General features: G+C 36.0%; 1 protein-coding gene across 3 annotated transcripts in view; it reads right to left on the minus strand.

The window, feature by feature from the left end:
• Nucleotides 1–22,895, minus strand: part of NRK (Nik related kinase) — a 140,123-nt gene that overhangs the window by 11,737 nt on the left and 105,491 nt on the right. For 2 of the 3 annotated variants that reach the window (XM_054695625.1, XM_054695624.1), the window contains exons 16-26: nucleotides 21,490–21,584; nucleotides 18,794–18,891; nucleotides 17,619–17,983; nucleotides 14,208–14,541; nucleotides 11,113–11,296; nucleotides 10,500–10,655; nucleotides 8,604–8,747; nucleotides 7,252–7,410; nucleotides 3,403–3,506; nucleotides 1,644–1,784; nucleotides 1,210–1,359 (exon numbers count right to left, since the gene is read on the minus strand). In XM_054695625.1, the coding sequence (XP_054551600.1) occupies nucleotides 1,210–1,359; nucleotides 1,644–1,784; nucleotides 3,403–3,506; nucleotides 7,252–7,410; nucleotides 8,604–8,747; nucleotides 10,500–10,655; nucleotides 11,113–11,296; nucleotides 14,208–14,541; nucleotides 17,619–17,983; nucleotides 18,794–18,891; nucleotides 21,490–21,584 (1,930 nt within the window). The remainder of the gene's footprint in view (nucleotides 1–1,209; nucleotides 1,360–1,643; nucleotides 1,785–3,402; nucleotides 3,507–7,251; nucleotides 7,411–8,603; nucleotides 8,748–10,499; nucleotides 10,656–11,112; nucleotides 11,297–14,207; nucleotides 14,542–17,618; nucleotides 17,984–18,793; nucleotides 18,892–21,489; nucleotides 21,585–22,895) is intronic. The other variant, XM_037512148.2, reaches the window with a different exon arrangement.

The following is a 22,895-nucleotide window of genomic DNA, read 5'->3' on the forward strand; positions in this document are numbered from 1 at the left end:
TTCTCAAAAAAAAAAAGATATGCAGATGGCCAGTAGGCACAAAAAAAAAATGTTCAACATCATTTATTATCAGAAAAAATAAAAATCAAAACCACAATGAGGTATCTCCTAGCTCCTATGAGAATGGCCCATATTAAAAAAAAAATACAGAAATAACAAATTCTGGTGAGTGTGTGGAGAAAAACAAACCCTTGTACGATGTTCGTGGGAATGTAGACTGACCGAACTCCTATGGAAAACACTGTGGGGATTCCTCAAAATATTAAATAGATATGCCATATGATCCAGTAATTCCACTCCAAAGTAACTACCTGAAGAATACATAGTCACTAATTTGAAGGAATATATGCACTCCTAAGTTCACTGCTGCACTATTTACAATATTCAAGTTATGGAAACAACCTAAACAGCCACTGAGAGAACAAATACATTAAGAAAATGTGGTATACAGATCCAGTGCAATACTAATCAGCTATTAAAAAGATGAATTGCCATTTGTGACAACATGGATGGAAGTGGAGAGGATTATGCTAAGTGAAATGTCAAAAGGAGAAAGACAAATGCCAGATGATTTCACTCATATATGGAATATAAAGAAATATAAGAAGTGAACACACAAAACTAAACCAAAGCAAACCCTAGAAATATGACAGAAGAATTGAGGATACCAGAGGGGGAGGGTTAGGATGGAGAGTAAAGGGGGTAGGGGCCCAATTGACTCTGGTAAAGGATTATGGGTGCTTTGGTGGTGGGTGTGGTGTGGTAAATACATCTGAAAAGATGTATGTCTCTAAGTCATATGCAGTGTTATATACCAACGTTATCTTAATTTAAAGAATTAAAAAACAAAAAAGGAAAAGGCACAAACTAATTCCAGCTGATAATGGCTAAACAGTAATCTGGGCCTAATACCAGATCTTTAGGTTCTATCTATTAACAAAAGTAACTTTGTTTAGGTAAAAACCCTATTAATTTTAAAACAAACACAAACACTATGCCAGACAAACACAACCTAGCTGTAGAACAGACACAGGTGTGTGTACTAAGAAACCATCAGTGATTTTTGTTTATTCGTAACTGCTTTCTGGTACGGAGTTCTTACCTTTTAGGTCTCAGTTCCAGTATAGATATTAATAATCATATTTCCAAATCTTTCTGACAGCTGGAAAAGTCTAATTGTGCTAATATAATAATTTCTGGGGATCTTACGTTATTTGGCAGGGTCACATCAGACATAACCTCAGTTTCTGCATCGATGATGTGATATCCATCTGCTGAGCTGAAGAAAATCTTTAGTCTTTTTTCAGAACCAATAGCCAGGTCAACTGTCACTGGCTTATGACCAACTGTCGGAAATACCTGTGGATATAAAACCAAATATGGCCAAAAGGCCAAAATGACACCCCAAGGCAAAAACTGCCCTTTCTTTTTGCTCAACAGGCTTATAAAACCCCAGTTTGATTTTTTAAAATTACATAATGTATTGAGAGACTATATATTACCACTTTTTTTGACCTGTTACTATAAGAATATAATTATATTCAGGTTCTAAAAATTGTGCTTCTCTTCAAAGGCTAAATCACCAATGATCACAACAGCTTTGTTTGGCCCTGCACTCCGTCTGTTGTCTTTAGATAGCTTGCCTTGAGTTTCAGCAAATGAAGTAGCTCATCTGGTCTCTTAAACCGGTTCGCTGGATCAGCTGCCTGTATTTTTGCCAGTATTCGTATATAGGCTTCATAGGACATGTAGTCTCCTTCGGAGTCTGCTGATTGATCAATGCATACTTGGTAGGGAATGAAAAAGGCCAGACATGTTAACCTACCATAGACTGGATGTACTCTAGGCTTCTATGTTCCTAGTCCAAGGAAACAAAAAGCCAAACAGGATTCATTGTCAAGTTCAGGTCACAGTAGAGGATGGGGCATCACAGGAGTCACCATACTGTAGTCATGAAGTAGAATTCAAGAACTGGAGTGAGGACTTGGACCAGGAACTGTATTTCAGGCTAGACAGAATGTCGGTACTTATCTTCTTTGCTTTCCAGCTCCATACCAGGCAACTCTGACCAATCAGCAGACACCCAAGAACAAACCCATATCCAAATACTGACAACTGACCCAAGGCCCAATTTACGGAGATCAGATCAGGGATGCGATTTGTTCAGGGCAGACCTAGGCTGTCTGCATGGTAGTCGGATATCCGTAAAACAATTAAATGTATTGTACAAATATACATTAAGGAGAAGTCAAAAGAATTAGCCCACCTTTATTGTGTATATGTGATATTTTAGCTTAAAAATTACCATGTGAACAGCTCCTGACCCAAGATGCAGAAATAATAGTTCATGAACATTTTGCTGGAGTCTCCCATGATGTATTCCTACCAATGATTTGTCCATAAACCATCTAGTTTTAAATCATCTGGAACATTTGCTAAAAATATAGATTTCTATACCCCACTCCAGACCTACCAAGTTAGCCTGGGGTTGGGTCTGAGATCTAAACTTTTAATAAATGCTCCAGATGATTCTAAGATATATCCCAGATTAGGAGTTATTGGACTTTATATAATGCTTCCAGTTCATTAATTATTCAACATTACTGTGGAATAAATACAAAATAATCCTATTTAAGTGGGATTATGTAACATTATAAAAAGATAACAAAGACAAAAGAGTCCCAGGTTTATGAGGTGTGATTAAAAGCCATCAATACCTTAATTGTTTGGGACACTGAATGGTTACCTTAATGAAGCTGATCCATAGAAGTTCAGTTAAACCATAATAAAGGTGGAAATAGTACTGGTAATCCAAATAAGCCTAACCACCATTTCTTGCAATAGTTCTAGAGAAAAACGTGTTTAGAGTTCCAGCTTGGAAGGAATATAGACCCAGCCCTTTCCCTCCCACCCCCATCTCTTACAGTCCTAATAACTAGAGCAAAGGCTTTCTTTTCCCTATTCCTTCATTCATCCTCCATTTGGTTTCTCCCCCTACCACTATCACATATTTTCTTACCTTCCCTCTTCTCCACCCTCCCCCAACTAAGAGAGAATAAGGAATTTCTCAGGTTCAAGTCACTGGGGTGACACCCAAAGCCTGTGCTTGGGGCTCTAGAAGAGAAGGTATACATATACATGCCAACTACAGGAACTAGGAGTGAGGAGTTGGTGGGGAAGTCCTCTAAGGGGGATGGTTCAGGTGTTTCCCTCACATTCTCTTTTGTGGTGCTTGTGAATTGTCTAAAAATGGGTTAAATGATAATTATTGAAGTGATTTACTCAAATTACATTAACTGCAAAAGAATGCTACATATATATGTGTTCCTATATTCCAAAACGCTATTCTGTTCACATTTTCTCCAAAGAAAACCATATGATCCAAAGGAAAAAGAGAATACGTACTTTAATAGCAGTGCTTTCATCAAAAGACTTTGGTGCCCATGCATAAAGGTGAATTGTTGATTTCAAAGCAATTGCAATGTAAGTTGTTTCTTCATGTTGGACTATGACAACAAAATACAAAGTAACAATGTCACAGAGTTAATAAGAACACTCAACTATTTGTATACATAGTTGAAAATATCATATTCACAAAATAAGAGCATAGATTTAATATTTTTAGAAAAGCTATTTGCTTACAGTTTGATGCCCCCAAAAGGTGACAAAATAGTGTTTTACAGAGTGTATGCATTAGCTTTCAAAATCACTAGAAATTGTACAATGAAAAATACAGAATATTTTGCTGAAAAGAAGTTGAAGAAGACCTATAAACATAGAACTGAACATTAAGATGGCAATAATATATAAAATGATCTAAAGATTCAGTGAATCCCTGTAAAATCCCAATGGCCTTTTATGAAAAAATGAAAACGCTGATTTTAACATTCACATGGAATTGGAAAGTAGCCCAACACAGCCAAAATAATCTTGAAAGAGAACAAAGTTGCAGGATACACACTTCCCAATTTCAAAACTTACTACAAGCTCCAGTAATAGAAAGAGTATAGTAATGATATAAGGAGAGGCATATAGATTATTGGAGTAGAATTAGGAGTCTACAATTAAGTCCAGACATCTACGGTCAATGGTACCAAGACCACCTGATAGGGAAAGAACAGTCTTTTCAACAAATGTTGCTGGGACAAGTGAATATCCACATGCAAAAGAATAAAGTTGGACCCTTATAGAATATATAAAAATGAACTCAAAATGGATCAAAGACTTAAATGTGAACTAAAAGTATGAAACTCTTAGAAGTAAATATAGGCATAAATCTTCATGGCAGTGGTTTCTTATATTTGACACCAAAGGCATACACAATAAAAGAAACAAATAGATAAATTTGGTTTCATCAAAATTGAAACTTCTTTGCATCAAACTTCTTGGACACTATCAAAAATCGAAGACAACCTATGGAATGGGAAGAAATATTTTCAACTCATATATGTGGTAAGGGTCTAGTATCCAGAATATATAAAAAATGCTTATAATCTAACAACATAAAGATAAGCAACCCAAGGAAAATACACAAATGGTCAGCAAACATCTGCAAAGATGTGTAACAATATTAGTCAGCAGGGAAATGCAAATTAAAACTACAGTAACATGCCACTTGGTATACACTTGTATGGCTAGAATCAAAAGACAGACATCTGTAAGTGTTGACAAAGATGAAGAGAAAATGGAACCCTGATATTTATGGCAATGTAAAAATGGTGTATCCATTTTGAAAAACACTCTACATAAGAAAAAAGAAAACATGCATTCTTATATACAAATGCATGTACAAAATGTTCATAAAAATGTTATTTCTAATACTTAAAAAGTGGAAAGGATGCAGATATATACACAATACATGTATAAAAATGGATACACGAAAGGTGGAATGTCAATATAATGCAATGTTATTCAGCAATAAGGAGGTACTGATACATGTTTATACATGCTACAACATGAATGAACCTTGAACACATTATGCTAAGTGACAGAAACCTGTCATGAAAGACCACATAATGCATAATCCATTTAAATAAATTGTCCAGTAATCTACAGCAAAAGAAAGTAGATTTGTGGTTACTTAGGACTGCATGGGGAATAAGGTGAATACAGGAGGGGTGGAATGTGGAGTGACTAATAATAGCTATGGGGTTTCTTTGTGGGGGATGATGATAGATCATGGTGGTAAGTTATACAACTAAAAATACCAAAAACCATTGGATTGTATGGCATTTTTGAATCATTGTATGTCTCTTACATTTTTTCAACAAAGCTGTTTTTTTTTTAAGAATAAAGATATATTTAAAAGTATATGCAAGCTCGAGGCTAAACCCAGTTTTTATGGAGTACGTTGTCCTACCTGCTAGATTTACAATTTGCGCTAGAACCCTTCTTCCTTGGTTGGGACATTACTTCTGTCCTCTCTAGTCAGACTTCATCTGTGACCAATAGATAAGACTTCTCTCTCACACACACCTCTCCCTTTTATTTAGATTACTCATTCTTTTTCTTTTGCACTATTCCCAAGTAGGTCAGAGAATGATGATTAATAAAATCCCAACAAGCAATGGAATTCTCTGTTAAGAAAACACTTCCTTATGTTTTAATATATAGCAGTAATTGGTGTCAGTCTATTCCTCTGTGGGATCTTGGAATGCCACAGAAATACCATGCAAGTATGAGAACATCACTGTCCTGAGAGAAGATGCTACTGTTCCACCTGTTAATAGGACAAGTGAATTGCTTTTTCATGAGGGCTGGGATGTGTTGAGATGGGGTCAGTTAGGACAACTAGACTTAACTGGACAAGTGAATTGCTTTTCATGAGGGCTGGGATAGGTTGAGATGGGGTCAGTTAGGACAACTAGACTTGACTAGTCCCTCCACTTTACCAAGAGTACAGATTTGCAAGATGACCATCTTTGTAAATGCTTTCTTACTGAACTGAAAAATGTGTAAGTCGGTAGGAGGCTGTTCTGCTATACAAGCTCCTCAGTTAACATCTGGGAATGTCTTTCACTCATGGATACCAAATTACATAATATGATTCGGAGGAAAGTAGTGACACATGAAACTAAAAGAAAACCACATGTTTATTTAATACCCAAGTTGTCAGATCTCCCTTTAATGGTGTATGTATATATATGCTCACACACGTGAAAACCTACCCTGGGATAGCCTGTTATAAACAGTACACAAATGGTCTGTCGGGATCTAAGTATACTGCTGTAACCAACAGCATGGGATTCCAGCTAGCTCACCCAGGCCGTGAGTTCTGTTTGAAGGGGCAATTAGTAAATAGGAAAGAAGACGAAGGATGAGTGTAGAAGGGATTTGCTTCAGAAATGGAAAAGGCTGACCTACTACTACTTCCCAGCTGTTGACAGCTGAGAGCAGGATTCTGAGACCCTGGAGTTGTTACTCCATTTCACAGTTGTGACAATACTCTAAGCAGACAGAAAATATTTATCAAGTATACTCATGAATATCAACAATGTGAGCCAGAGGCAGCAAACCACAAAATAATTTACTTTTTGATTAATTGTAAATTTTCCTGGTCAGTATTAAAAGGGATTTTCTCATTTAAAAAATGGAGGGTTGAGAAGCTGCCCGCAGCCTCTGCAGCGCTGGTTCAATCCCCGGCTGCTCCCCGGCCACCGGAGTAGGGTCCCACATGGCCCGCAGACCTCTCCTGCCTCCCGCTGCTCCCCTCAGCAGTGTACTTCCGCCCTTCTGCCTGCTCTGCTCCCCGCTCTGGCTCTGGTGAATTCTCTCACCCTCCCGCGCTTCTGACTGTACCCAGTGCTTGTATAAATAAATACAAATAAATCTTTAAAAAAATGGAGGGAATTATTACATGTTTATACTTAATTGCTATTCCAAAGAAAGACAACAGCATATGAATCTCCTTGTAAGTTACTGAAGACACACTAAGAACATTTATATAGTTGAAGTTATGTAGAGGCAGGAAGAAATTATTGGTTCATCTTGAGTATTTAGAGTGACTGGTAATGGGAAAAAAAGGTGAGAAAGCAAACCAAATATAACCTCAATATTTTTTCAGTCAATAAATATTATCTAAGTAACAGGCATGATCAAGGCATAAAAGATGTCTCAATGAAATTCTCTTGTTCTTGCACATGCAGTTGTAAGTTCCTTCCTTCCTCTACTCTGCATGTCACAACTATGTGCTTTGCCAAATGGAGGGAAGTAAACTTTCCATATCCATAGTAAACATGAAGTGAGACTTACGGACACTGAAGTGTTCACAGCCTGTCAACTTATCGATAGCTTTGCAGGCTTCCTCTGTCTTTAGCATTTCCTCCTGTCTTCTTTTGCTTTCTGGATCATCATTCAAAATCTTGTTCCTCAGCCAGGTCAAGTGATACACCCGGAGTCTGTTCTTATGGCCTGAGAGATTAAAACAAACAAACAAACAAAGATACAGTGTTTTTATTCAGTCTATTTTTTCATCAATTAGAAGAATAGAAAAGTGAAGTCTTTGGCCTTTTGAACCAAATCTTGTCATTAAAATATAAAGCACTTTGGGCCTCCCCTGGTGGCACAGTCGGTTTAGTGCTGCGCTGTGAAGCTGTCCGCAGCCCCTGCAGTGTTGGTTTGATCCTGGCCTGTGAGGATTCCCCCATGGCGCAGCAGACCTCTCCTGTCTTGGCCCGCTGCTCCTCTCAGCAGTGTATTTCAGTCAGTCTGCCTGTTCTGTTCCCCTCTGTGTCTCTGGTGAATCCTCTTACCCTTCCGCGAGTCTGGCCTATACCCCAGTTCTTGTATAAATAAATAAATAAATCTTAAAAAAAATAAAAAGCACTTTGAAAAAGGACATTGCATCAGAGTCTTTCCTTTAGAAATTGGAAATATGATGGCAAAGTCTCTCTGATCTCTCACTTCTAATAGTCAAAGTGCCTCGCAGCTACCTACTCCTTTGGGACAGTTTAAGACTGTCTCTATGCAGGCAACAATTACTATTCATTCATTTGTACCTCAGCTTTTATCTAAGTCATGAACCTTCTGAAATTCAGAGACACACAGCTCTCCCTGATCATGTGCATACATGAGAGGGATGTGTGATGTCTGGACCATCAATAAGGATCAGTGGGGCAGGGGTGCTTTTTCATTCCAGCATACTTACAAAATAATTAAATAGTTTTAATATTTTTTTCTCAAGCTATTCTTGTTACAGACCCTGTCAATAGGTGCTTATGAAAAGACTGTGCCAGGGACAACAGAGTCTCATTTTACCCAATTATTGTATACATTGTTCGAGTGGTCGTGTGTGCACTTGGGTGGGTGACATTGTGAGCTGTGATGTTACAGGTGCTTATTATAGAAAACAATGACATAGTGTTTCTTCTAACTGACCCAGGTTAGGTGCATTACAATCACATACAAGACCCTGAAAGAGGGTCTGAAGTTAGTTTAAATTGTAAATAGGTAAGAAAATATAGGAAGGAAAGTCTGGTGTCCCAGTTAAAGGTTATATTTAAAGTGCTTTCCTATGAAATCTTTCACCTGGGAAAATCTTTAACCCAGTTTGCAACCTAATTAGTCTGCATAATTGCTCAGCTAATTTTAGTTCTCAGACAAACCGGAGATGGTAATCAGCAAATTGAGTGGCTCTACAACTTGAATCTGACGGAATGGCCTTCGTTTTATGAGTTTAGTAATTTCTGCCTTTCCGCTTCTGTCCATCAGATACAGATTAGATCGGGTCCCCAACAGCAAATTCACTCCTGTTTGTATAGAAAAAGAAAAGTGCTAAATTAGCTCAAATTACATTTTTGTAATTGAATTTATATTAATATATTTTTGCTCCTGCAACATGCTGATCTATATAAAGGTGACTTTTCATCCTTTTCATCATTTTGGGCTAACATTAACTTCACTCTGTGTAACAATGAACTCTAAGCCGAAAAAATTTTACTGAAATACATTAAATAACAGAAGCTAATACTGTCTGGGAATATTCTACTGACTGGAGTTTGGTGTGCCATCACACAAACAGAAACACACACACACATACATACATACACACATATCAATAAACTTTAATGAAAGTTACTAGTAGACATTAAGGATATCTAGCACATACAAACACTTCAATTCAGTTAGTTTCTGATTTCTTACTATAACTAATGGTTTAATGTTTTAAAAATAATTATATATAAATTGTTTTTAAATTGAGTGATTCTGTGTTCATGCACATATTTAAAAACTTACATTACTAAATGTCTATGAAATTAGATCCTACTTTCATATATCTAAAATCCTACTCTTGTTATTTGTCTGGGGCTCTATTCATGCAAATATAAGCACTACTTAAAGACTAAATGAGAAGAGTGAAATAGAAGATTGAACTAAATTTAGAATATATTTCAAACCACTGTGGGATTTTCCCCCATAACTTGAGACACAGGAGAAAATCAGCAAAGTAATATGAGTCAGTATTTCTGTGATGTCCCTCTATTTGGAGAATATTTGTGCTCCATGGGTATAAAAAGGAAAGGCATGTGTCTCTGCCCTCACTTTCTCCCACTCTGTCCTTTAGCAGTTCTCTAAATAATGGACGATGGCAGGTTTAGGAAAATCTTTCCCCCCAGAGGGGACTCAAGGAGGGAGGGGAAGTACAATCAATTCTGACTGTAATCTTTTATTTTTCTAAACTCTAAAAATAAGTTAGTAAACACTAGCTACATCTGAGTGGTTGCCGGACTGAAATGGTAACAGCAAACTTTGCTTTCTTTTTATCTGACACATTAGCAGAATTTTGAGGACGACATTTTTCTTTTCCTGAGATGTTCAATACATGTCAGTATAATGTTTGCTACACTGATCTATTTTAAATTTAAAATTCTGTTCCCTGTTCAAGCATATTAAGCAAAATCTATGAAATTGCACGTGGGAAGTTGGTGTTTACTCTGGATTTCTCCCTTCCTGATGTTTGTTTATTCTGTTCTATTTATGATTCAGACTGGCTTAAGGTAAAACACTGTCTTAGCACTGATGATGAGGTTATAATTCTTCTGGAACAAAAGATTGGAAAAATTTATTAATGTTAAGAAATTATAGGCTTTTTCTCTACAAATATTCAAGATTATTTAAAAGGAAGAACTTGCAGAAATCTTTCTTGTACTATCTTATTAGGTCTTGTATACTGTACACTACCCTAAATTAAAAATACTAACTTCAACGTCAAATAATCATAACCCAGTTTTATACCTTAACTAAGTTAATTTATGTTAAAAAGAAAAATAGCACAAAAAGGAAAGGGCGTGCCAATTCAAATATCAAACTTCATTAAGTGAAAAAAATCAGCAAAATAAGGAATTAACTACTATGCATATGTACATTTTTTTATTTGTTTGGTGGTAATGGTTTAGTAACAGCAATAAATGTTTTACATCTATGATTTTTTTCACAAGTTTGCTGCACAGATAAAAATATGTTCTTTAAAAACACAACACAGTTTTAAGAACGCAACTCACCCCACAAAGAACCACAGCAGATCTCAGAAGTGAATTCCTTTTCATACATGTGGATTAGTGGTTTTTTACATGTAGGAGAGACATAGAGTGGGTTGACATTGACTTCAGAGGGTTGCTCAGGTGATTTCTCAGGTACTTCCACTAATCCAGCATATACTGTGAAGAAGTGAGGGAAGAGAGTAAGAAAAATTACTAGTCTATACCATGTACACCATATATGTTTCAGTGTTTCTGCAAGTGAGGTACAGCCTAGAAAAGTTCCTTTTCTTTTACTGACTTTTATTTTTTACTGGCGATATCATTTCTGCAACATATAACACAAATCATGATGGTTAAAATACATTTCTGAATATGAATGTATTTCTACTTACTGTGACTAGATTACCAAAAAAGAGAAGAAAAACTCAATGAAGAAATCAGTTCCTTAATCGTAGTTCACTTTAGGTGCCATAAAAATCAGGGAAAAGTAGATATTTTAAAAGCATCTATCTACCTGAATTTATATCAACTCAATATCTGAATAACTTGACTCTTTTCAGATTGTGAACCAGTAGTAAAACACTTTCTTTAGTATGTGAACAGACTCCAACATTTGGATATTAAACACACTTACAGATGGCACTGGCAAAGTCAGCATTTGCAGTCCCAGAACCATTGGATGGAGACGAGTAGCTGGCAGAAAATCCTGACACCGTTGATACCTCTGATATGTCCATACTGTCACTCTCGTCACCAGGTGCTGCGAGTGCAGGGCCCAAGGCAATGGCATTTGAAGCCTCACTTTTACCACCTGACACCTAAAAGAAGATTGAAAATTGATGTTGACTCTATTAGCAGATTAACAGTGAGAGAAACATATGCATGGAGGTCATTTGAGAGAGTGAAATTTGTAACATTAATAATTCTGCACCTTTATAAAATCCATTTACCAGAATTCAGCAATGTTATCAGAAGAGAGAGAACTAACCTCTGTTGAGACGATGTTGGAGGAGAAATATAAGGAGCTTAAATCCTTGGATATACAGTTTGGGGCCTACCATTTGTAGAATATTGTGCACCAGGTGCTATTTGTCTTCTTAATTGTATATCATTGTGAATCTTTATAATAAAATCAAAGGTAAATACAATGACCTCCATTTTACTTATAAGGAAACTAAAGGTTAGAGAAGTTAAATCATTTAATTTAGGATCACAGAGATGATTAGGGGAACCAGAGTTTGAAGCCAAAGTTTGATTTCAAGACTTATATTCAGCTATCATTGTGGAGGTATCAATTTCATTTTATCAAGTGACAAAGATAGTAATGGAAAATAAAACACAAATTCAAGAGTTTGAACAAGCTTCATTGAAAATCTATCCTACTTCTATGAACTTACAAAGAAATTCAAGTCACAAAATGCCAAAATGTGACAGAACTCATCTGAGATGCCTTATCATGTTGGAAATCATACCATTTTCGGTAAGCCTGTCTCTTGATAAGCATTTTTTTGTGTGTCTAAACAGTGATTCTTGCCTTTGAAGAGGTGCAATCCCTACCAAAGACTTGTTTTTATGACCTTTCCAACCACGAAAATATTGTATAGCAACTTGTCCTTTCTCAACTAAAATGAAATAAAGATTCATTCACTCTGTAAATTTCAGAAACATTCATTGAGATAACTGGAGATACTCAGGGGTGCTATGAAAACTATGATGACACACCCTGTTTTCAGGTCTTTAATTAAGATAGTAGGTAAATTGGTAGGCAGATAGGTAGACAGATGATAGATGGGTAGGCAGGTAGGCAGGTAGCTAGGTAGACAGAGAGACAGACAGATAGATAGAACATAGATCCTTTTTTGTTTAAGATTTATTTATTTATTTATACAAGCACTGGGTACAGTCAGAAGTATTTATTTATACAAGCACTGGGTACAGTCAGAATTCTGTGACAAAATTCAACAGAGCCATAGCGGGGAACAGAACAGGCAGACTGACGAAATACACTGCTGAGGGGAGCAGCGGGCACAGCAGGAGAGGTCTGCGCACCATGTGGGGCCCTCACAGGTGGCCGGGGATTGAACCGGCGCTGCAGACGCTGTGGGCAGCTTCGCAGCCCAGCGCTCAAAACCGCTGCGCCACCAGGGGAGGCCCTAGAACACAGATCCTTTTCTACTGATACTGCTTTCCCATTGGACACCATGTAGGGAATTTCCTTCCTCCCTTTTTCTTTCTTTCCTTCCTTTTTTGTTCCATAATTATTGTGTGCCTTTCAAAACCAAACTCTAGGTTGAAACACGGGATTTGGTGAGCGGGTAGAGAAAAATAATCAAGGGTAACTCCTACCTTTTAAGAATTCACAATCTAGTGTGTTGGAAAAGCCAGTAAACAAATGATTAAATTACAGTGTTGTAGTTACTGAAATCAAACTATGGGGAACATGCTTGTAACCACTGGGGAAGGGACATATCATCCTGCCTTGGGAAGTCAAAGATAATATGTGAGTTGCATCATGAAGAATGCTAGCTCACCAAGTAGTGAAAAGGTGAGGAAACAGCTTTACAGAGAGAGGAAATGACTTGCACAGGCCCACTAATTCACAAAAGAACATGGCACCTTTTAAGTCAGTTTCTGTGATATCAGACAATAGTGCGGTTAAGTAAATTGGTATGATCTTTTTTCTGTCTGAAATCTCACCTGTGTTTTCAGATAGCCATTTGTAAAGAATTAGTTCAAACACCACATGCTTCAGGAAATCTTCTCTTAGTAATTCCCATTGATCTAGCACCTGTGAAGCTACTTGAATATTTCTAAACCTATTTCTAGTCAGTAAACATTTTTGTGAATGAGAAGATCATTGTCTAAACACAGGACATTATTTCTATTTAATTTTTATGTGTTAATAGTTCCTCAAAAAGTTAAAACAGAAGCTAGAAATTCTACACTAACAATTCTACATTTAGCAATTCTACTCCTACGTACATAGGACTAAGTATATAGTACAAATAATTAAAAACAGGGACTCTAAAAACATACTTGTACACCAATGTTCACAGAGAATTATTCATGAACTATAGCCAAAAGGTAAAAGCAACCCAAGTGTCCACCAACAGATGTGATATATTCATACTAAGGAATATTACACAGCCTTAAAAAGAAAAATTCCAATATATGCTACAACATGGATGAAACTTGAAAATATGCCAAGTGAATAAGCCAGTCATGAAGAATACATATTTCATGATTCCACTTATATAAGGATGTAAGGTGTCTGTACAGGGAGGAGAAAAGGGGTTACCAGATACTGAGGGGGGCAATTATGAGGGAATAATTGTTTGTTTGGGATGATGAATGCTGGTAATCATTGTTCAACATTGTGAATTTACTTAATTCACTGAATTGTGCCCTCAAAAAAATTGTGCCCTCCATTTACAGTGGAAAAATGGTACCTTATGCTTATTTTTCGACAATGAAAACTTCCCAGAAAAAAAACTGTATGTGTTAAGACACTATCCCAAACATGTGATCTGGGTGATCTTAGCAAACAAAGAAGATATTTTTTCATATCAAAATTTGAATAAAGATTTATCTATAGCTAGAATTAAAAAATTTTCACGCTATGGGATAGTAGTTTAGAGTACATTTGGAGCGGCTGAAAATGTAACATATCATGTAAAGAAACACATTCACAAGGAGAGAAAATATTCTCATTTTCAAATTGTGAATTACCTCCTGTTGATGTCCAAAGTCCTGAGATGCTGCTCTCTCCAATCCCAGATCATCTATCTCTGAGCCATTTTCTCCATTGAGTTCAAGGGCTTCACTTTCTTCATTGGTTCCACTAGCTCCCTTGCCTCCATCACCATCTATCCCTCTTCTTCCACCATCTGTATTGGCTCCTTGTCCTTCCTGCTCTCCAATCGCTGCACTGACCCCACTGGCTGCACCGTCTCCTTGGCTTCTTCTGTTTCGGTGACTTCCATAGTTGCTGCAGGATCCTTCTCCTCCATCATTTCCATTTCTACCATCTTGCTTGCAGCTTTCATCATTGCCATAGCCTGGCCTGATAATAAGATCCAATTAATGACAGAAAGCCACCCAACAAAAACACACTTGAAAGTCAGTAGATGAAACAGAATTAGTATGCATTTTACACATATGTACCATTTCCAGGCATGTTTTTACTTTGTGTGAACACTACCAGTAAGATATAGTTAAGAAAATGCCTTTACATCCTGTCAGTCTTAAATACTGAACTAACACCATAGTCACTGTCAATTCCCTGGCTGCATCTGGATGGCAGATGGAAGAAAATTTGCATCCTTTATTAGGAACATATGTTAGGTGAGTAGCAAGAATATGTTTTTATTTTTCTTAAAGAATACACTACTTCATGCATTAGCAACTTCACAGCCACATAAATGATTAAGTCCATTATTTTGTATCAACCAGAACATACTTAACTAATTCTTGAAATATATATCTAATTTGCTCATTTTAAAATGTGCCTTGAGGCAGACCAGGCACTCAGAAGAGTGTGCCTGAGACTGGACACGCAGGGAGCGTGTCCCGCATCGCCATTTTAGAACAGGGACATTTCTTCAGTAAAGACTGCCTGCAGAAGGCTCCCTCAGGAGCCAGAGGTGAGCCGGGGAAGTTCGCCCACACCAGAACACCTCTGGCCTGCAGTCCAAGCCCAGAGGGGGAGAGGGAACCCACCGCCGGGGCAGACCAGGAGCACAGGGGAGTGTGTCCCCACATCGGCATTTTAGAACAGGGACCTTTCTTCAGTAAAGACTGCTTGAAACTGACAGATGGCTCCCGGAGGAGCCAGAGGGGAGCACAGAAGCTCACCCAAGATGCCGGCCAGTCCCAGCAACACAGTGTCCCAATGCATACGGCAAATTAGAAAACAGACAGTAGGGAGTAGAAGAACCACACGCAACATGGCAACAAAACACTACGTGATTTGCACATCAAAGACATCTTTACAGATACATCACCCAAAGCAGTGATAGTGAAGGCAAAGATAAACAGCTGGGACTACATCAAATTAAAGAGCTTCTGCACAGCAAAAGAGACAATAACAAAAACAAAGAGAAACCACACTGACTGGGAGAACATTTTTGCACCCAACACTAATGATAAAGGACTGATCACAAAAATCTGCAAAGAGCTGATGAGACTCAACAACAACAAAGAAAATAACCCAGTCAAAAAATGGGCAGAAGAACTAAAAAGAAACTTCTCTGAAGAGGAAATGCAAATGGCCAACAGGCATATGAAAAAATGTTCAACATCACTTGTAATCAGGGAAATGCAAATCAAAACTACCATGAGATACCATCTTACACCAGTGAGAATGGCACATATTAAAAAAACTAGCAACAACAAATGTTGGCGAGGTTGTGGAGAAAAAGGAACTCTTCTGCACTGTTGGTGGGAGTGCAAACTGGTCCAACCACTATGGAGAGCTGTGTGGAGATTTCTTGACCTACTAAACATAGAGCTTCCATATGATCCAGCAATTCCACTCCTAGGTATTTACCCAAAGGACACAGAAACATCAATTCCAAAGAGCACCTGCACCCCTATGTTTATAGCAGCACTGTTTACAATAGCTAAGCTTTGGAAACAGCCCAAATGCCCAAAAATAGATGACTGGATCAAGAAGATGTGGTACATATATACCATGGAATATTACTCAGCATTCAAAAAAGATAAACACATGCAATTTGCAGCAACATGGATGGCACTGGAAGGGATCATGCTCAGTGAAATAAGCCAAAAAGAAAAAGAAAAATACCGGATGGTCTCACTCATAGCAGGAATCTAGAAAACTTAAATAAGGGACCAGGAAAATGAATAACTATAAGAAAGTGAAAATCAAAATCAACAAAAAACTATGAACCAGAGACACTTTTTGGGGTGGGTGGCGGGAGGGGAGGGATTGGGGTCAGAATGGGGGGGTTGCAATTGTATGGGGAATATAAAAATAAAATTTATTATAAAAAAATAAAATTAATAAAAGATAAAAAAATAAGTAAAATGTGCCTTGATTTTCTAACATGTGTTGACTGCTTTATTACAGAGTCCCATCGATTGCTTACTAGTACCAGAAGGAAGTTCAATAATATAGATCTCATTAACCTAATATAGTCACTTAATGAGTTGCTAAGAACAACAAGCTTAACAAAATGTCCTAATGATCTGCAAAAGACAACATTAAACATGTGCACCTATGGTAATTTTAAAATCAAATGTATTTGACTACAAGAAAATCCTGGTAGATTTTCTTTAGTTGGCAAAAAAGAAAAAAAAATACTCAATGACAGTCTGTTCTGTCATGTATATTCCCCCATAAAATTATTTGAAAAGTAATAGAATATATAGACTCCACTCTTAAAAGCAAACATTTCTCTCATTCCCATCCCCCCAATATTGTCTTTTAACAAGTCTTCTTTGAAAGTTGAGTAAATACAGGTCATGAGTATCTGTAAATAAGAACATACTCATTTAGAGCAGGAACAAGAAACTACACAGAGAGCAAACAACTGGTGGCATGCCAAAAACACTACTTCATTAAATATTATCATTTGGGCAACTACTCTGTAAGAAGATAAAATTGAATGAGTACGACTTTAGTTACCACAGTTTTCAGAATTCCAAGAATATTTCTGTTAGTAAAAAATGGAGCCTAAAATATCAAGTGAGAGTCAAGTTTGTAATTAATTTTTCTCAGTAAATGTAGGATTTTGCTCAAAATTACCAGGACTTCATTTTATAGTTATTAAGAAGCACACCACTTAGTTGTACTATTCCTTACACTCATTGCAGTTTTACAGAGCAGGATAATTCAGCAGCATTAATTTTAACAGCAACATCCAAGTAATTCCAGTTATAAATACAGTTATATAATATTCAGACACTTGAATACTAAAAAATTATACAATGTACCAAAATGTAAAATTAAGTATACTGTATTAAAACAATTTAAAACCTATTATTGAAAAACAACCTTTTATCAATGTGCACATGCAATTCATTTACCCTCTGGGTAACACATTTTGAAAGTAAACTCAAGATATAAATAGTTCTGCAATTATAAACATGGATAGTGCAAGTAATCCAGAAACCAACCTTGGCCAAATAGGAGCATATTCATGATTATTGTCTTCATCATCAACAGCCTCATCATTGTTACCGTCATCATGGTCTTCACCAACATCATCAGCCTGGTCAGTCTGGTTATTCAAATCATCATGGCCATTGTCATGGTCATAAGTATCCTCATAAACATCATTAGAATCATCATCACCACCATCAGTATTAGCACCAGCATCATAGAGTTCAACATAATCACCATCCTCTTCAGGTGGCTGAATGACATGTGCAGGAGTCAGCCAATCACTCCGGAAGATTTCAGAGAGTGCATTATAGCCCACCCATTCATTTGTCAAGTAAACGGGGGGTGATATTTTTCCTACTTTAAATCCATCTGGAACCTGTGTGCACAAGAAAGATTAATGTAGTTTCTAGTAGCCTTTCAATTTCTTCCAGATTGAAATGAAAGAAAATTGAAATGAAGATGGTCATTCATTTAGATAGAGCCAAAAATTTTGTGAGGATAAGATAATAAAATTTAAACATCAGACTATGATTATTAAAGGCTTTTCTTGATCACACAAGCCCAAATTTACTCACTTTGTTTTTTATTACCCCTATTGGTCTAGCCTTTTATTATGTTTTTATTGAGGTGACATTGGTTGACAAGATTGTATATGTTCTGAGGTATAAGTTCACACGTCTTCAGATGTATGTCACCACCCTACACTGACAATATGTGTCATATAGCAAACTTTGAACAACCTAGAAGTGATGCATGTGTGGTAGGGTAGCAGTAATTACAAAGGTAAAAAAAAATGGAAAATGACATTTATTTTTCACTGTATGTTTTATGCATTGTCTCTTCGTCCAAGAAATGCTATTGGACAAAAACTATGCATCTTAGTCTCTACTTAATATGAAACTAGTTGCTACAAATATTTTTCTACCATTCCTCTGTCAAATATGTTATGATACAAAAATGTGAAAATAAAATATTTTATGATCAATTAAATATTTTTCCATCTCAAGTTTAATTTCTATATTTTATATTCTATATACTCATATTGGAATGAAACTTCATCTTTAACAGATTAATTTTAAAAATAAACACTTCAACCTTTCCTTTACAAAAAGAAGAAAATATATATATAAGCCAAAGGAGGTTGAAAATTAAAAACAGACACAAATGTGTTAAAATGGAAACCTACATGGACATCAACCAGCAGCTTCTGATCAATTGTAGAATAAGGAGGTGAGGACTGGGACCTCCTTCCAGTCACAGGGCTCTCTTCTTCAGAAGAAGATTCTGTGGAATATTAGTAACAAAAAGATATTTGTAACAGTGGTGATCACAGCCATAGCCCTCACTTATACAGACTGCCGGTTCAAGTCCTTGGTATTTTTCTTGAAGTCTCTTGGGATTCCATTAAGGAAATATCACCTGATAAGTTTTTATGGGGCAAGGATCTTTGTAATTTTCATTTTTCAGAAATTTTTATATATGTAGTAATTAATAAACAAATTTAAACAAGATCATTACATACAAGATCAAGATATAAAGTCAAATGAACAATTAAAAACAAAATTTAAAATAATATACCATCAACAGTTTCTGTTGTCACAATTAGTAACAGGCTCAGTTTGTTCTGTCTATAGACCTACATGGCTTTCCTGTTTTCAATATTAACTGTACAGTTTATAAATATTTGTCTGTGAAACTAAGTACACAGTAACTCTGGTAGCCTGATAGTTCAGTTAAAAAAAAAAATGTATAAAGAATACAGAAAGCTGGATGGTGCCAATGTAATCCTTTACTAGCCAGTAGAAAAAGAGGCCAACAATGCATTAGAAAATGCTAAATCAGTCAAAACTCAAGAGAACAGTTGACTCTGCAATCTTAGTCCCCCAATTTCCAACCAATGATATATTCTCAAGTATTTGAATACAGTTGGAGAGTTAACAACTGAAGACAAAACTCCACCCTTTTACAGCTAGGAACCTTTCTGCAGTAATGGAAATGTTTCATACCTTCATTGTCCATTATAGTCACACTTGTCTATTGAGTGTTTGAAATATAGCTAGTGTCCCTAAGGGGTTGACTTTTCAATTTAATTTAATTCAACTTTAATTTTACCTTTAATTTTAATAGCTACACATGACAAATTGCTCTCGCAATGCATAGATGAATTCCATAGTGTGAAATTTTAATGCAAATTTAAATTTAAAATGCAAATTTATCTGGATTGGATGTCTGGGTTTGATATTGAGATCCAGGGATAATACTTAACAGACTCAAAAATCAAGTAGATCTGGGTGTACTTAGAAAAAGTTTCACTAAGGGGAGACCCAAGTCCTTGTTTATTGTTTTTGTGTGCTTGGATTTTTAAAGGTTAATAGCACTATTCCTTTTTTATTTTCAGTGTTTGTATACACAGTCAAAGTATAGATACTACAACTACAAAAAGCATGTATGTGCAAACACCGCTATCTTTTGAGAATATTACACTGAATACATACTATAATTTGTATCTGCATCTTCTGACGCTATTATGCTTTTCCCACTTATTATTTTCTGCAGGAAACTGCTTTCTCTAAGTCTATTGGTGTGTTATCAGACTAAATAAGAATTTTAGATGAGAGTCTGAGGCAAACTTGTAGCAAGGTGCTTTGATTTTCTGCATGATGAATTATGCAATCTCATGGGAACTTCAAATGGTCTATGAAGTACACACAATAAAATAATAGAATTTTAGAGCCCAAAAGAACTTTTGCTTTTATGCACACAGAAGCTATCCCCTCCCCCCTCCCACCACTGGTCATGATTCTCTGGAGCCTAATAGAGAATATTCTTATTTCTAAAAATGGAAATGTGAATAAACCTTAAAATTGTAGTTATTTCCCTGTATTAGCAAATTTTGCCCTAGTAAAAACACAAGGAAACAATTCTGGGGGAAAAAAATCCTAAAGTTGTCTTCATTCTTCACAAGATAATATTTCTCCATGAGGGGACACTACTATTTAAAAGAATGTTGCTATTATCTGAGTCTCCTCAGAATAAGAATGGGATTTTTAAGTTCAGGTCTCCAAATATCTATTTTCATAAAGTATATATAGCTATATATTCTTTTTATTATTAACACTTTAATAAAATCTGCATGGTACATTTTTACAGATGACCTGGGGGCTGAATCAGGCATTTTGTTCTTGCTTAATTTACTTGAATAGCTTAAAGGTAGATAATGTCAGAGTTTATAATTCAAAGTACAACTTTTGGCTTTGTTCACACTAATTAAAAGCTGCACAGAACTACAATTTATCAGAACTCTCTCAAAAGCACATCTTAAAACACTTGTCTGATGTTTATATCATCATTTGTGAGGTTTTTAATAGGAATTTATTGATTGATTTCTCATGTGCTTTGAGTAAAAATATCAATTTGCAACACATAGGGATGCGTATGAGGTACTTAATATATCCTACTTCAAGGAAGTGGAGTAACAAACTGATGAATAAAACACACACCCACAACTGCTCCATCTAATATTCCACTATTTTAAAGATGACCTATAAATTTTATACTGTTGGAAAGGCCTCTCCCAAGTTCCTTTCCCATATTTTTCACACATGGTACAGAAACTAAATAAAATTGATACCTTTTTCCTCTCTAGGCACATTCCCAAGTACTACCCAAGTGAAAGAAGAAACTTCAGAAAAGTAACTTTCCATTTCTCAAAGGCTACCACTGACTACCCAACTGCCAAATCCAATGGCCTCCTGGTCTTAATTCTACTTGGCCTTCCTAACACTTTTGATTCATTCCTTCTTAAAATTCTTATTTGACTTCTGCAGTATAAATTGTTAAACATTAACAATTTGACTGCTAAAAATTTGTGCTTTGAATCACCTGATGGTGCTGGACAATTTTGAGGATTTTGAGAACTCCTCTGTCTGATGTCAATGGGCTTCTGAGCTTGTTCCAAAAGAGACCGATGAGGAACACTAATGAAAAAACAGAAAAGCATGTGCCATGTCCTAACATTCATAAAGGGAATGCACAACTCAACATCAAGACCAACAAAAAAAGCTTTAAGTTATGGGTATATATGAAACCGAAAAGAATTAGAACTTAAGTAACACTTTACAGTTTCCATTTCCCCCCAAACCCGCTTTTACCTAGAACAGAGAAACAATTCCCCAAATATAAAAAAGTATTTCATATCACATGTTTCCTTCACATGTCAGATTAACTTCTAAAAGTTCCTATGAACTTTCTTTAAGCTAATATTTGGACATTATTATTAACTAGGTAACATAGTGATGAACACAATTGAAAAGAATATGTGAGGATTTTAACCTGTTAAGCTAAGTTATTGTGTCAAATTTACTGCCATTATCATCCGGATTGCAGATGCTTATAATTCATGTTTTTTAATGTCTTATTCCTGTCTTACAGAAAGAGATGGATGAACAGATAGATGGATGAACACTTTAGTTTTTACTATTCAAATTCAGGGAATATTTAAAAAGTTGCTTGGGGCCAGTTCTGCAAAATTTTACAGTTGTTTTGGAGTTTCTCTATAGGAAGGACTTTGGTTATATAGGCTTGGAAGAGATAAGAATCTTTTCTATGGTCCCAAATTTTGGAAAAGAGTCATATTTCATTTAAATTAATTTTATAAATTTAACTATATTTAAATTAAATTTTCTATTTGTAAATTCAAAAATCCTTTTGTAACTTGAACAACCAATTACAATTCAATGATACTGATTTCAATATACTGAATTTTATTAAAGTGATAACCTATGATGCCAAAAAGAAGATATTCAAAACTCAACTGGGGTCTTCCTTTGTAATTAGAAGAACCACGATATTCACTCATTAAGTGCAGAGGAAGAGAAATTTCCAGTCTTGCTTTCCAAGATTTCTGCACACCAGTTAAATATATGGGATTTTAAAAGGTGATGAGGTAGGAATGTACAGACTGTCCGGTATCTTGAGTAAAGTAAGTGCTCAATAAATATTCACTGAATGACTGAATGAATGATGCAGGCTAAGATCTCTTCATTGTGAGTTGGGGTTGGAGGAGGATATGATTTTCAAGTAAAGTCTACATTAATGTGTTATATTTGAAAGCTATTTGAATTTGCATATATCATAAAACATGAAACATGATGTCTGAAAACTACTAAAAATTACCAATATTACAGAGATTGAGAAATACAGTGACTAGTATAAAATATCACATTGTATATTTTATTCAGTCTCAGATTTGATCTTCCTATGGATCATTTTGTACTTAGCCATTCTGG

This window comes from Talpa occidentalis, unplaced genomic scaffold, assembly GCF_014898055.3.
Source record: "Talpa occidentalis isolate TD23 unplaced genomic scaffold, MPIMG_talOcc4v2.1 talOcc4.15, whole genome shotgun sequence".
NCBI lineage: Eukaryota > Metazoa > Chordata > Mammalia > Eulipotyphla > Talpidae > Talpa > Talpa occidentalis.